Genomic DNA, 16,526 nt, shown 5'->3' with positions numbered 1-16,526 from the left:
AGATTCTATGTTTACACTCATAATTTTCAAAGTCTGTTCCACACTTTGCCTAGTGCTGTGCAATGTGCTATTGACAAGAGTTTTATGGTGAAATAAATTAGAAAATCATGAATAAAAACTTCCATCTGTTAGAGATTTATGAGGCAAATCAGGATTTTAAGAACTCTTAAGAAAGGCAGCATTAAAGAGACCTTTTTAACTTTAACTCAGCATTTCCTGAACTTACCCTCAAAACTATTTTCTAATGATAACTCTATTTTTTGAGTTATAAGACATCAACTGTTGTAAATCACATCATTATTTGATGTACCACTAAGAAAGGAAAACACTGACAATATGCCTTTGATTTCTAAGACTCATTTAATATATAGTCTATAAAACACAAGCTCAGGAAATAGTTCTTTATCCTACATAAAACATATACTCTAGAAGTAAAATACTAAAATTATTTTTTATCATTTTGGTTAGTAATGTCAGTAACAGTCTAAATGTTCTTTTATTGATTTCCATAAATTGTGAAAGGCAGTCCCTTGAATTCTGATGCAAATGTATTTAATGGTATGCTGCCATACCACCGCATACATTTTGTTATCACAGTTGTAACTACTTTCTGTGATTTTTGAAGTGTTGACTATGAGGCTTAGAGGCCCTTGTATTAGGGGAAGTCACTTTAAAGAAAACTCTAGGGCAGACAGAGGAGCCACATCAATCTAGGCCCATTGATGACCCATGATAAATTTTATTACAAACCATGCTCTCCTTTTTTTTTTTTTCTTTAAGTTTATTTACTTATTTTTGAGAGAGAGAGAGAGGGAGAACAGGAGCAGGGGAGGGGCAGAGAGAGAGAGAGACAGTGAATCTCAGCAGGCTCTGCATGCTCAGCACAGAGCCCAGTATGGGGCTCTCAGTACAGGGCTCGGTACAGGCTAGAACTCACAAGCTGTGAGATCACGACCTGAGGTGAGTCGAAGGCTTAACCACCAACTGAGCCACCCAGGTGTCCCAAGATCATGCTCCTTTAATCCTCCTCATGGTATTCACACATGTGAGTTCCAAACCAGATTTTTAATTATTCCAGGTAGGATCCATATCTTCATTTCTCTCTGTCTCCCCAGTGTGTCCACTTTATATAAGAGTAGGATCATTATAAATGTTATTTATTAACAAAAGGACATTTTTGTCTATGAAATAGCCAAGTGGAAACATCTCCTATTTGAAAAAAATCCATATTATTTACTATGGTAGTTAGCAAATCATACCTGCAATTGCCTATTTGTAAAGATGTTTGTTGTTAAGATAAAGAATATAATTTCATCTAGAAATTAGATCAGAAAAAGCCACAATAAAGTTTCTAGTGCCATAAAATAAGTCATTTTAATAATAAAGACACATAAATAAGGTGTTTATTATGATAGACAATAAAGTTGTCTTTCAACCCCGTACAACACTGAATTCCAAGTAATTTGTAAGGAATATATTCATCTTTTTACATTCAAATAATGGCTGAACAATGAGGATTATCATTCTTGCTGAATAATTTTCTTTTTATCTTTTACGAATTCACCCAGTATTACAGTAATTTATAGTACTACAGTGCTTGGTAATATTGAAGATATGAAATAAAATTCTTCTAACAGTATTTAGAAAATAAAAATAAAATAATTAAAAGTTATTTGTATAACTTTTTTTGTGAAAACAAAATAATTAATATTTTTTTCTGTAAAAATAAATTACATACTTTACGTTGAAACGTCATTCTATTAAAGTGTTTAGAAAATAGTTACATTCACGTTTTGGCAGTGTGCTCAAACATTCTTATATGCCATTCCCTCATGCATGACAGAATGAGGTGCAAGCTGTTTACATGGGAGCAACAGCTTATTTTCACAGGAAAGGAAATGATACGTGAAATGGAATTAACTTCAAAAACCAAGTATCATAAGACAGAGATACAATAATTCACGAAGAAAACGTATCTTTCAAGGCCTTTCAGGTGATGCAACCTTTGACTGTACTTTATCAAAGGTAGTTTTTAATCATGCTACCCTGTAACTTCCATCAAATTAGCATGTCCGTTGATCGCAGTTTTAAAGCATAGTGTCTGGTCAGTTGACGAAAGCACAACAGTTGCACTGATTAAGGACCATTTTTGTAAAGGAGAAAAAGAAATCAGCATCTCCATTCTCCTCTAAGTGTGGCTTGCAAGGGTAGCACCTTTGGCACAAAACAGAACCGTCTTCCACATGACGACCAGGTGGCAGCAGTCTCTGGAGTGGCACAACATGAAAACAGGGCTGCTACTTCCGGCAGTAAAATTATTGAGCCAAATTTGCTGGTCTCTCTAGAAAACAGCTAAAAGACTAAGACCGACTTAAGTTTAACCAGACAGGAAAAAAATTTGTACTTATCTAAGATAATGGCAAACGCCTGAATGGCAATTTGGAAATGAACCTGCTTTCGGCTGTTTCTTCTTTTTCTTACTTTTCTTCTGCTTTTTCTCAGCCTTATTTTTGCTCGGCTTCTTTTTCTTGTTTTCCTCTTTATACCATGGTCCCCAGACTCCTCCGTTGAGCCGAGGATTACTCCTAGGGTCTTTGGGAGGGTACCTGACAGGCACTGCAGTTTTATTGAACTGTGAGAGCCTCCGTAGGAGCTGTTTCACGATTCCAGGATACCTAGTAGATAGGTCCACCCTCTCATATGGGTCAGCCGTGATGTTGAAAAGCCATATGCTTTTGCCAGTTGACAACGTAATTCGTTCATTGTGCCACCGGTTTGGCCCCAGGTTGCTGAAAGACTGAGGGGGAACCCAGTCACTGTAGCCAGGGTTTCCTGTAAGCAGTTTCCAGTGCTGCACCCTGATGGCTGACTGGATTGCAGTGTTCCAGATCCCGTAGCCTGCTGCCCAGGAGCCATTTTTTGCCTTGGTATAAATGGGGTCGATGTTGTGCAAAATATCCACCCGGGGTGAACGAAGGCCTTCGCTTATGGTTTCCCAGACATCATAGCCATCCAGTTGAGTGTCCTCATCAATCTGTCCTTCAGCCAGTGAAATAAGAGTGGGGTACCAGTCAGTGATGTGCACAAGCTCCTTACACACTGTTCCCTTGTTTTTCAGAAGTGGACTATGCACAAAGCCAACAGCTCGAATGCCCCCTTCCCAGTATGTTCCTTTGCTACCTCTGAGAGGCCAGTTACTTCCTCCTGCTGTGGGTTGGCCACCATTATCTGAAGAGTAGATGATAATGCTGTTGTTATAGAAACCGTATGTCTTCAGAGCCAGGGTCACATTGTTGATTGCTTCATCTAAGCAGGAAAGCATGGCAGCGTACCTCCGCCTATTTATGTTGATAATGGATCTGTAATGTTCAAAATACCTGCCAGGAGCTTGCAGTGGTGAGTGAACAGCTTGGTAGGCAATATATAAAAATATAGGCTTTCTGGGATCATGGGAAGCTAAGATTTGCTGAACTCTTTGAGTGTACATCTGTGTGGAGTATAGGCCATTGTCATAGTCCCAGGCAGCATTGTCATTTTCATATAAGTCATAGCCACACATCCCAGGACTGTCACATTTGTAGTGTGTATAGTAATCACCACTTCCCAAGAGGGAACCAAAAAAGGTATCAAATCCTCTCTTTGTGGGCATACATTCTTTTCTGTAAAAACCCAAGTGCCATTTTCCAACCATATGTGTCGAATATCCAACCTCCTTCAGCTTCTGAGGTAGGGTTGCATTGTCCAGAGGTAAGCAGTTGGGTTGGGTAGGTCTTATGATAGAATGTTGAAGTCCGGTGTGTATCTGATACCTTGATAAGAGTAAAAAATTTTGTCAGTGCAGGATAAAAGAGACATTATAAAGATTCTTAAACTAAACAATGCTCTTGTGAAGAGAAACTTCACCCCAACTAAAATATGACCAATTCAGTATTTCCACTGCTGATTCAAAAGTCTTATCCTAGTTAGTTTCATATATAACATTTGAAATACATTTGACTCTAAATCGGTACTTTTGAAACTGAGATTTCACCACTTACTTCAAAGTGTTTTTAAAATTCTTTTAACAGGATTAATGTGAATAAACTTTAATCTCTTAACTAATTATGTAATGTTGAAAACTAATGTGATAAGGGAAAGGATATGAATGTACATAGAGTATTATTATTATTATTATTATTATTATTAGTCTAGAGAACTCACATTAGCTCCCAAATCATTTCCTGAGATCTCTAATTCAAGCTAATTCTGAAGTACTAAAAATACATGCAAAAGTTATACAAAAGTCTCCTGTTTGATTGTCACAAAAATATTTTATAATTAGTCCCCAGCCTGCTAGATGTCTGTAAAGAGAAAGAATCTTTTCTGGCTCACAATACATTATTGCTGAAAAACCATCCTAGGGTAAGTATTTTAGCTAATGCTAAGGAAGGATTACATTTTCGCCCAAACAGCAGGAAATGAGTTCTTTCATGTATTTTCCACAGTGTCTCCCTTTTTAAAAAAGTTACATTCACTTACAATGTAGTCTAGGAAAACAAGGTAACCCTTTCTATACATTAAAATTAAATGAACGTTAGTTTCTGGCATTGTTCTTTTTCCCAAAGATATTTTGCCAAGGATTTTTTTTTTCAGAGAATGGTTATTATCACATAGTGTATGAATTTTCACTTGGGTCAAGATGTGCCTATCAGTTAATGATATTTAAAAGTGATTGATTCCATAGTTATTATATAAGTTCAAAAGGACTTTTAAAATAGAAAATATAGAAATTCTGAGAAAATGAAGGTTGTAGAAGGTTTTAAAGTAAATGTGAAAATATTCTTGGAATCAAGTTACAAAGAGTAATATTGAGATCAAAAGTAAAAGTTTTTACAATGGATTTAACCAGAAAGGCCAACATGTCATACATACCTTGGGTGAGTACTTCAATTTATTTAAATCTACAAATGAAAGGTTAATGTAACTGCGAGTTCTTTTGAAGTATCAATTGTAGTCACATGCTTTTGGTTTTGTAGGGTCTATAGGGATATTTGGTCACTAAGGCAAGGCAACATTCACAGGGGCCCTGTCTGCTCTGCTGATCATTTAGCTGTCAAAGTTTCACAATTATCACAATTGTAAGAATTTAAAATGTAATCAATTCTCAAAGAAATAAGCATTTCAAAAGCATTATTTAGCACCAAAGTCAGACAGTATTGTTACTATCCTTGGTAACTTTTTAAAATACTATTTTATGTATATTGTTCTGGTTATTTTAAGTTTGTGTATTTTGAGAGAGTGCGTGTGTGAGTGCGTGCAAGCAGGGGAGGGCCTTTCAGAGAGGGAAAGAATGAGAATCCCAAGCAAGCTCTGCACTGTCAGCTCAGAACCCAGTTCTGGGTTGGGCTTGAACTCATGAAACAAACCGTGAGATGGATCATGAGCCAAAACCAAGAGTCAGACGCTTAATGAACTAAGAAACCCAGGTGCCCCTCCTTGATAATTTTTGATGATCTAGTTCAAGATCCAAAACATTCACTTGTGAAACTATTGATTTTGTGACAAGGACATGACAAATTGGTAACACCTATCATCATAAGCATTGAGTAAATTTAAAAACTGAAAAATCTGTATGGGCAAGCATTTTGATGAATTATTAACTAAATAATTCTATGCAGAAAATGTACTTGGCCAGAGCATCTATTCAATTCATTGAATGGCTAACCAATTTAATCTTTCTAATCAAACTGGGCATTCTCTCAGCTAGTACTAAAAGCAAAACTAATTGAGCCTTTTGAAAAGCAGGAAGTACAGAAAATGTTTACACAAAAAATAGTAGGAAAGAAGAGGTGTGCTTCTTTCAGGAGAGGGTACAGTGTTAGCAGATAAGTGAGAGAGGTCAGAATTATTAACTGTGTGGTTTCTGTCTTCCCCACAGCCTAGAACAGTTTTCATATGGGAAAATCCAGAACCAACAACAAAAAGATTAGGCAGCGGCTCATAACAGAAGAGATATTTTCAGGACAGACTCTTATTAAATGAACTTGAGACTGAGGCCAAATTGGTGAAGTTTCGGGTAGAATCTGGGGCATGGGTTAGGGGTACAGTTTGGGGGTCAGACACTGTTGGGTTTGAGTTTGCTCCACTGCTTATTAGCTGTGTAGCTTTGGGCAGTACTTAACCACTCTGATCCTCAGTTACCTCCTCTGTAAAATAGAGATAATAATACATATTGTGTTGCTGTGGCATTGAAGACAGCATAGAGTCTGGTAAGGAGAATATGTCAGCAAATGATTGGTTTTGCTATTATTACATCAGAGTTCTGAGTTACTATGTTACACATTTGTGTAAAGTTTTATAATGTATAGGCTTTCTTTCACATGTATTATTGGATTTAGTCCTCATTGCAACAGTAAGAAGTAGGATGCTTTTATGTTAACTTTAAACATTTTTTAAAAGTTTATTTATTTTGAGAGAGAGAGAGAGAACAGGAGGGGTAGAGAGACAGGGAGAGAGAGAGAGAAAGAGCGAGAAAGAGGGGGGGGAGAGAGAGAGAGAGAGAGAGAGAGAGAGAGAGAGAGAGAGAGAGAGAGAGAGGGAATCCCAAGTAGGCTCCGCACTGTCAGCACAGAGCTTGGCATGGGGCTTGATCCCAGGACCTATGAGACCACAACTGGAGCTGAAATGAAGAGCCAGATGCTTGACAGACTGAGCCACCCAGGTGCCCCTTATGTAAATTTTAGAGACGAGAATAGAGACGTAGAGATGAGCCCAATTCCTCCAACCTGCTCCTCCAAGCTGTGAAATGAATTCCTGAATGACAGAGCTTAAGCTGATGCTCTTTCTATTCTCTTACAGAGTAAATATCAGTACTTCTTGAAAAATCAAGGAGCAGAGGAAAGATGGCATCAGTCTTGAGAAGCAAATCGGTTCTAACTTTCTAATGAAAGATGGGGAGGATTTTTGTAAACCAAATAGTGAGGCTTATCATGATCCCAGAAAAAAATTGAGAATAATTTTTTAAGGGGATGCCTCATGAGCATGTTAAAATAAAAAAAACAAAAAAAAAAAAAATAAAACAAAACAAAAACAAATTAGGTGGAGCCAAAAAGAAAAGTCTTGCTAAGTTAGCTTCATTTTCTTTTTTTAAAAAAAGATCAGTATTAGGTAAACAGCTTAGGAAAATGATGGGCATTTCAAAAATCTGCTCATGATTCTTTTCTTATAAAATAATGAAAAAAAATAACTGCATGGTAACATTGTATATTCTCCAGAATAATAATAATATTACACATTCACACCAATCAAGGCATACAGAAAATTTTCATTTATATTATTTCTCTGGCTTCTACAACTCTGTGGACTAGGCAGGGGTAATCCATTTATTACTTTCATCTAATAACAACGAAGACAAAAAACACTGAAACTCAGAGTAATTTAGTATAATTGAGTGGTTTGCCAGGCTTTACAGCTGTAAATCTTGAGGTTCTACTCTGGAATCCAGATTTTTTGGCTTTAGAGACTTTTCCATGGTACACAAACAGATTACTGAACAGCTAGACCTATTTAAAGTTTGGGTTAATTCATTTGCATTAATCTTCAGTATTTATTAGTTCAGTTAAGCAATATGTTGAGTGTAAAATGTGTGCCAGGGACTAAGCTTTTGTTTTGTTTTGTCCACTACCTTCCCATCCCCAAAGCTTTGACATCCCTAAGTGAGCTCTAGGTAAAGATTGTACCAGCGACGGGGGTGAGTTCAAGGCATGAGCTCCTTGAACCTTGGGGTCAGGTGGGGCTTGAGACAGTGCTTTCAGTCATGGAGAACACCACTGAATAGTAATAAATTATTTTCTTTCAGGAAGGAGATGGTTGGAATCTAGGGAAGAATCTTTGGCAAAATAGTGACTTTAAGTTGGCAGCAGCAACTAGCTTGATTATCAATCAGATAATTCTTCAAAATAGACTACAAAATAGTATATTAATTAATGTAACTGATTAACTGGTCGAAGACTGCTGATCTGGAAAGTAGTCTCGAGCAGTACAACAAGGCTCTTTCCTTGGCTTCAATGCATTGGTCATTATTATCCATTGATTATTATAATCCATGATATATCCATATCCATTATCATCCATTATTGCTATGACTTGAATAAGAAACAGAAGAAATGCTTATTATCTAGGTGGAATAGTCAATATTATAAGTGGCATAATCAAGATTCAGAGTAATCTAAATGACCTGAAATGTTGAAACAAAGACGATGATATACAGATCAAAAGTTAAGGAAGGGCTCAAAGAGTGAGGGGAATATGTCAAAAAGATGCAGAATCCTGAATGAAGGGGCTCTTGCTGGCCAAATCTGGGATAATGTGAGCATCAAAATAAATAGTGATAGTAAAGAATTATACCAATGAATCAAATAGGAAACCCTGAGTCCATACTAATAAAAAGAAATAAGTAAATAATAAAAGGTTGCTATGGAATGGGATGACATAGTCTACATAATAATTACAAACCACGTAATCAAAGAGTAACTGTACAGTGAAAGCACCTGATAAACACCATATAAATCAAGCGATTAAAGTTAACATCTCAGTAATTGGGACAAATCAACATCTTGTGCCTGCAGACAGGATGCAATGAGAGAAGAACAGCATTGTTTCTGTGGTGTGCCAGCCTAAGATGCATAAGGTGAATCTAGTCCCGAGTAAACAACAGGCAAACCCAAACTGAGGGATATTCTACAAAAAAATGGCTGAAAATATTAGAAAAGTACCAATATAATGTAAGTCAAAGAAATGGTTCAGGAGAAAATGTTATTTTTTGCTGTACATGTGCAGTACTTGACTTTTTCTATGAGAGTGTTTCAAAATTAAAAAAAAAAAAACTGTAAGGAAATCTAATTGGGATAAGTGGAAAGCACTACATGTTAAAAAAACAATCATTTACATGATCATTATAGATCTGGGAAGTTGTATATAGCAGACTATGAATTTGATAAAAAAGCAAATATGTAAAGAGCTAAAATGCTAATAAGATCTTACATTATATAAGGGCAGTGTGCAAATTCTAAGAAGTAATATTCCTACTCTGTTAATCAGAACACATCTGGAATAGAGTATTCAATATTTAAGCATGTTCTCCCCAAATATATGTACATTTTTTAATTTATAAATCACACACATCCACTGCTATACCAACTTATGAACATTATAAAGCATACACAATTGAAATTTTTAAAAAAGAAGTAGATAAAAATAAATAGACTTTCTGGTATTTGTTCTTGTATCCTAATGAATCACCCTGTGTTGCCCTAGGGTGTACGTATTCCAATTTGGAGACCACTGATACAGAAGGTAGATTGGTAAAAGATGAGAACTGAAACAGGGATTAATTAGGACGCTGTTACAATAGTCTAGGTCAAAGATGATGGTGGCTTGGACTACCACCTAGTGGCAATAAAAATGGAAGTAAGTGGATAAATCCAATGTATAATTTGAATTTAGAACTGATAAGACTAAATCAGTGAAGGGAGGGAAAGGAAAAGGAAAAAAAAAAACAAGGACTTTCAGATATGTGGCTGCTATTTTGGTAGATGGCGGATGGACCAGTTGATCTCTGTTTTGTTCCAAAGTATACAATTAGGACTAATGAATAACATTACAAAAAGGCAGATGGCAAAAACAACAACAACAAACAAACAAAAAACCCAACTAAAAAAAAAAAAAGAAATGAAAAACAAAATAGACTAGATGATCCTCTGTCAGGGATTGTGTAAAAGATAAATCTGAATTGGAAAAGGAGTACTAGTTACCTTTAAGGTTCCTTCTAACTTTAAGAATTTATGGATCAAGGATGATAGGTCAATGTTTCCTCAAAGAACCCCATGCAATCTCAGAGCAGATTCACAAAAACAAGTTTATAATGTTACATACAAGTATTTGATAAAGAAGTTTCCACAATGCATCATATATATATAACATCTTTCTTTGATTAATATAAAGTTAGCTTAAAAAATAGGTTTTTCACATAGCATTTTCTGAATGCAATGATCATGACCAAGAAAAACTAATTTTGAAATTCAGTCTATTTTTTTTTATTACCATCTGGCTACCATGTGAAGAAAATTCCATATGAACAATAGTAAACCTAGAGTTGATGTCAAATCTGTTGAAATCAATAGCCATCATTCTCACGTTCCTGCCAGCTTAAAAGACAAAAGCTAAGTGGGCTTTTCAGCTTGGTGTTAGAACGTGTAAAGACTTCTGTAATCTTTTTAAATATTCATTTATGTCACTGGGTTCTGGTAGTGGCAGTGGTTTTGAATTCTCTTTTGTCTAGGGAAGTCTAATGTAATATTATTGTTTTAATCCAATTACGTAGTTAATGTACCCTAATAAATGTAAAACACTCATAAGGGTAAAATATGAATCATCACAGTTCCACGCAGACTCTAAAGTGTAGGATTGTTACAGAATATGAAGTTAGCCGATAGTGTAGGAAAAATTGATATTTTGAAGGGAAGGAACCAAGTATAAGAGACTATAGTTTATGAATCAAATGTCACTTAGATATTTATAAGTTAGAAAAATATAACTAATTTTCCATATTCTGCAAAGTATTCCTTTACCACTTCCTTCCAAAAGACTCTTTTACCTCCAAGACTGTTGTTCTATTTATAGGACTTAATTTCATCTTTTAGTTAATTTATGTCTTCTGACAAAGGTTGTACGTGGGAGAGAGGTATCATAAGTTTTTCATCTCATGAATGAATGAATTTCATTGGATATTCATTCATGAGATGAACAACTAGACATAGTTTAGAATGAATTACTTATTCAACATTCAATGATTGAGAGCAATGATTCCTGCCCTCAAAGAACTCAGTGAGCCTTCTTGCTCAACTATAGACCCCAACAGTTAAAAGCAGAAATAGACAAGACTGCTTAACTCATGCTCTAACTAAAACCCATTGTGCTTATTTCTTATCACACTTTGTTGAGGCATTGATGTAGGTGTTTTACAATGAATGGAAAATTCCAAATGCCAGGCCAGAAAAGCTCTGATAGCAATGGAATGCCTAGAAGACCACACATCCCCTTCCCCACCCAGGTTCATGGACTAAACACATATCCAGTCCCATCCATGATCACTCTCTGCCTGCTCTTTTGCACGTGCCCCCACCCCCATCCTCTCCTCATAAAACTTCAGGTGTCCATATTGCCAGTGGAGAGGCTGGTTGTTCAGTGGAGAGGGAGGTTGGTTGTTTTTGTCAAAAAAAAAATTTAATGGTTTTTTTATTCATTTTTGAGAGACAGAGCAGGGGAGGGGCAGAGAGAGAGAGAGGGAGACACAGAATCCGAAGCAGGCTCCAGGCTGTCAGCTGTCAGCACAGAGCCCAATGTGGGGCTCAAACCCATGAACCACAAGATCGTGACCTGAGCTGATGTCGGACACTTAACTGACTGAGCCACCCAGGTGCCCCATGTTGGTTGTTAAGGCTTGAACCTGCCACCTCCCCTAGCTGCCTTCACCCAAAATAAATTTACCTCCTTCTCTTTTCTAAAACTCCTCCCTTGAATTTACTGGCTTCTCTTGTGACGAGTTTATCTGAGTTTGTTGGGCAACAGTGTTGGCAAACATAGCCAGGAGCTCTGCTTTTGATTTGTTGGGATTCCTCAGGATGGAGCAGTTGGCTGTGGCAGCTTGCCAGGGCTTCCCCTTTGTTTCCTGAGTTAGAGGCTATGATAGATCTTTAGGTAACAAGTCTAGTGTCTGAGACAGACAACAATTAGAGGACTATTGTGACAGGGATAAATACTACAACAAAGACAAGCAGAGCATTCTCTGAGTACTCATATTAGGCTCAGGAAATGCTCTCAGAGGTGGTCATGTGGGTGGTCTGAGGGCATTGATGGTCTAGGTGAATGTGACGGAAAGGCAGATATTTGAAACACTTGGAACAATATGGACAAAACACAGAGTCACAAGGGAACATGAATCGAATGTGAGGTGATTCTTGAGGGAAGAACAGCCACCTAGGTGAAGAGCTGACATGAAGGCAAAGAGTTTTTCAGTAAGAGGAGCAGAATGTTCAAATGCACAAAGGGAGAGAATTTGGCCCTCTGTGGATCAACAGTTTAGAATATGAGAACAGAGATTCAGACACACCTTGGTGGAAGATGAGACTACAGAGGTAAGTAGGTGCAAGTTACAGAGAGCTGTATTACAGCACACAGCTGTACAAAGATTTTTGTACTTAATGTGAGGCTCACAGAAAACCAAAGAAATACTTTTGAAAAGAGTAATATATAATAAAAGTCTGCATTAGAAAACTCACTCTGGTTGTAGCGTGAAGGGTAGATTGGAGTGAAACATGACAAAGTTAGGTAGGTTTGCCCTAGTGTAAGAGATAAATGCTGACAACTGAAATGGAGATGGGTGACAGTAGGGATGCAAAGAAGATTCTAAGGAGGCACATCTGAGAAGGCTACAGGCTATGGAGAATGTGGGAGAGGGGATGGTAAGAGTGAGTCCCAAGTGTCTGGGCTGGGCAGTGGGGTGAAAGTTTTCCTGCATGAAGTTAAGAAATCTAAGAACAGGAATGAATGGGAAGATGGTGAGTTCTGTTCTGTGTTTAGTCGGAAGCACCTATATGATATCCAGTCGGAGGTGTATAGGACGAAATTATTCCAAGATTTGAGACTCATTAACATATAGGTGGTGGTAATTCATGGGAGCACATGACACCATTTAAAGACAAGATGAGATTGGGGCACCTGGGTGGTTCAGTCGGTTAAGCATCTGACTTTGGATCAGGTTATGATCTCACCGTTCATGAGTTTGAGCCCCACATCAAGCTCTGTGCTGACAGCTCAGAGTCTGCAGCCTGCTTCAGATTCTATGTCTCACTCTCTCTCTGCCCCTTCCATGCTCAGGTGCTCTCTCTCTCTCTCTCTCTCTCTCTCTCTCTCTCTCTCTCAAAAATAAACAAATATTAATTTTTTTTAAAATACAAGATGGGATAGGACACCAAGGTGACCCAGTCAGTTAAGCATTCTACTCTTGGTTTTGTATCAGGTCATGATTTCACGGTTTGTGGATTCAAGACCCATGTCAGGTTCTGAGTTGACAGCATGGCGTGGAGTCTGCTTGGGACTCTCTCTCTCTCTGTCCCTCCCCCACTCACAACCATGTGTGCTCTCTCTCTCAAAATAAATAAATAAACCTAAAAGAAATAAATAAAGACAAAATGGGGACTGAGGGCCAAAGATAGAGCCCAGGAAATGCCACTATTCCGAAGAAAAACAAGCAGCACAGGGAAAGAGTTTGAGATGAAACAGCTGCTGTGTGCACTAGAGTAGTCAAGGGCAGTTTTAGAGTTGACTGCATCACATACTGCAGAGAAGTCAAGAAAAGTGAGAATTGAAAAGCACCAACGAAACTTGGGAATAAGCCTGTATGATCTTGTAGGGGCCAAGGGCAGACTGCCACCTCCCCCACAACTCCCTGGATGTACCAGGAAGAGAGCTATTAACACAGGTTCCTTTTTACCTAAGAAACTTAATGGCATAATAGGGCAACCTTTGTTTTCCAAACATCTCCCTTCTCCTTCCTATTAATAAACTTCCTTCCCTTTGTATCCCCAAAGGCTTACCCCTCTTCTTAGCTCAAATAAACCTCACATTGCCTGACTCTCTTTGGAAGTTCTTGTCCGTGTGGATCCCGGTAAGTATGAAACTAAATTTGATTTTCTCCTGTTAATCTGTCTTCTGTCAATTTGATTCTTAAGTCTAGAATAGAAGGATCTTGAAGGGCAGAGGAAATTCTTTCTCTTTAACAACCTATTAAACTATATTTTAGTAGAAATCCAGATTTTAGTTGGTTGAGTCCTGAATGGAAAGTGAACACTGTGAAAATATTAATTTTCCACTAAGGTAGAGCTGGAAGGCTAGAAGCGGGAGCTATACCATCCAACATCAATTACAGGAAGAATTGTCAATTATAGATCCCATCAAAAGAATCTTAACAGGTAAGAATGATCAGTTACAGGTCCCAACAGGAAAAGATGTATACTGCATCTGCTTTAAGAAATTGAGGACCCCTGCAACTCAGCCAATGAAAAACCATCATCACTTTGAACTCTTGTTTTTTCTCCAATGGACCTTAGTTAAAAACAACCCTCCCAACTTCCTCCTTCTCCATAAAATAGTCTTCTTCTCCTTAGTCTGCTGGACTTGCCTATGGCTTTGCTGTAGCTTGCAGGTCCTGAATTATAATTCTCTACCATTCCTGAAGAAACCCATTTTGTTGATAAAATAACTGTTTTTTTTTTTTTAGGTTGACAAAATGTGTAGATGCTGAGTATAAACTATTTCATGATACATGAATGGAAAAAGAAAAAAAAAAAGAATAGGGTGAGGCTCCAAGTGCTGATATGGAGAAATGCTTATGATGTATTATTGAGTAAAAGAACATCTGGCACTGCCAGAGTACCTACTGTATTATTACATTTTTATAACAAAAAAATGTATAAATTCCCTAAATGCAGGAACTGTTCGCTGCTGTTATCTCCTAAAACAATACCTGGCTCATAATATGACATCAATAAATATTTGTTGAATGAATAAATGAATGAGAATGAGTGTGTATTCATAGAAAGAGAAAGAAAAAAATGTAAAGATATACACCAAAGAGTTAGACATCATTATTTCCAGGGAGATAATAATAATTGTAAGAGAAGAGGAAGCTTGCATTTCCTGATGTATATATTTATATAGAATTTATATATATTATGTAAATACCATTTATAATTTCTATATATTATATAAAATACTGTAAATGAAACAGGTGAATGGGTGTCAAAAACTTAGCTTACTCAGACTAATTACATATGGCACTAATGTTTAATTTAAAATAAAAAAAGAAATCTAAATTCAAACAAAGAAAATGTTCATCTCATCAAAGAGGGTTCTTCTATTAGGGACACCTACTCAGGAGACCACATTTAGACCAGAAGAAAGCAGATGGAATGAACTAAATAAATTATGTAAGTATCCCTTCAAAGCTAGAGAAAATGCTCCCTTTAGGCAAAAATAAATAAATCAATAAATAACTTGTCAGGTAACTTAAAATTCCTGGTTCTGAATGGTCTTTCCTTGTCATGAGAGCCTGTTGTTCATTCCTGCAATTGCCTTGCTCATCCACAATATGTTAACATTTACATCAAAGATTTTGCTATGCTGAATACAGTTGTCCTGGTCTCATTAGAAACATGGCTGCAAAACACATGTTTAGTGATTTCTTTCTGGAAATTTCCCTTTTAATCTTGAAATTGGTGTCCATCTTGTCAGTGCAGATGAAAGAATGAACGCTTGAGGTCATATCGCCCCAGGCACCACTGGACTGACCAAGGAACCTGTAGGAATGCGACTCTACTAGCTTATAGGTATGAATCAGCACTACCCTAGAGATAGATCACCGACTGTACCTAATTAAAAGAATAAAGATATTTTTCAGGTTTCAAGTCTCTTGGGATGGAGAAGACCTCCAGGCAATCAGACAAAGCGGCACCAGAGCACCTGCTAGCGTGGGCCTTCAATCAATGGTGTCCACCTTTTAGGAAACCCCTTCTCCAAATTTTGTCCTTAAAACCCCTCACTTGCAAACAATCAGGGAGTTTGGGACTTTAGAGTATTAGCTCCCTAATCTCCTGGGGGCACCACACCAAAAATTGCCTGTCTTTCTTTACTGCAAAAGGTGGATACTAGTTTTTATTGGCTTGCTGCATATCAGGTGAATAAACTTTTGTTTCCTTCAGTTATAGACTCTTCTATAGTGTGTGTGAATTCTTGGTAGTTTCCACCAAAAGGTCAATTTAGTTCCCAACTAGAGGGTCTTCTCCCTGATTCTTTTTTTCCATGTTGTCTTTCTTTTTGGAATTATTCCTTTTGAAGACCATACTTTCTACTACCTTAAAAAAATTAATACATAAGTAAAAGATTACCAAACATCTGTCTAAATGAATATTAACTTATAAAATTAATATGTTCCTTTTCGGTAAAATTATTTACACAATAAAATTTAAGAGGCAACTCCAGAGGTTTATTTACAGTTATTTAATTTTTAAAAAGTTAACATTTATTAATTTTTGAGAGTGAGAGAGACAGAGTGTGAGTGGGGAAGGGGCAGAGAGAGTGGGAGACACTGAATAAGAAGGCTCCAGGCTCCGAGCTGTCAGCACAGGGCCCGACATGGGGCTCGAACTCACAGACGGTGAGATCATGACCTGAGCTGAAGTCAGATGCTTAACGGATTGAGCTACCCAGTGCCCCTACAATTATTTAATTTGTAGAGACTATTTTAAGGTCACATATATTTCACAAAGCACAGTGTAACTATAGTGTGAAAGTAAAATTTTCTATTTCTTTTTGCTATTCTCTTTACTACCACAGAGTATTATTAAGTCATTTTTTTTTTTTTTAAGTGCAAGTTTTAATCTCTATTTCAAACAGAAAATGCATGCACAGGTGTGGACCAGAGATTTCTT

At 37.1% G+C, this 16,526-nt stretch overlaps 1 protein-coding gene across 1 annotated transcript in view; it reads right to left on the bottom strand.

Moving 5' to 3' along the window:
* Positions 1-1,382: 1,382 nt before the first annotated feature.
* Positions 1,383-16,526, bottom strand: part of ARSJ (arylsulfatase family member J) — an 84,619-nt gene continuing 69,475 nt past the window's right edge. The window contains exon 2 of the mRNA XM_025921971.2: positions 1,383-3,809. Within this exon, the coding sequence (XP_025777756.1) occupies positions 2,405-3,809 (1,405 nt within the window). The 3' untranslated portion in view covers positions 1,383-2,404. The remainder of the gene's footprint in view (positions 3,810-16,526) is intronic.

Source organism: Puma concolor, chromosome B1 (assembly GCF_028749965.1).
Source record: "Puma concolor isolate L17-30 chromosome B1, mPumCon1.1.hap2, whole genome shotgun sequence".
NCBI lineage: Eukaryota > Metazoa > Chordata > Mammalia > Carnivora > Felidae > Puma > Puma concolor.
Note: the sequence above shows the minus strand (reverse complement) of the source record. Positions and strands in the feature narration are given on the sequence as shown.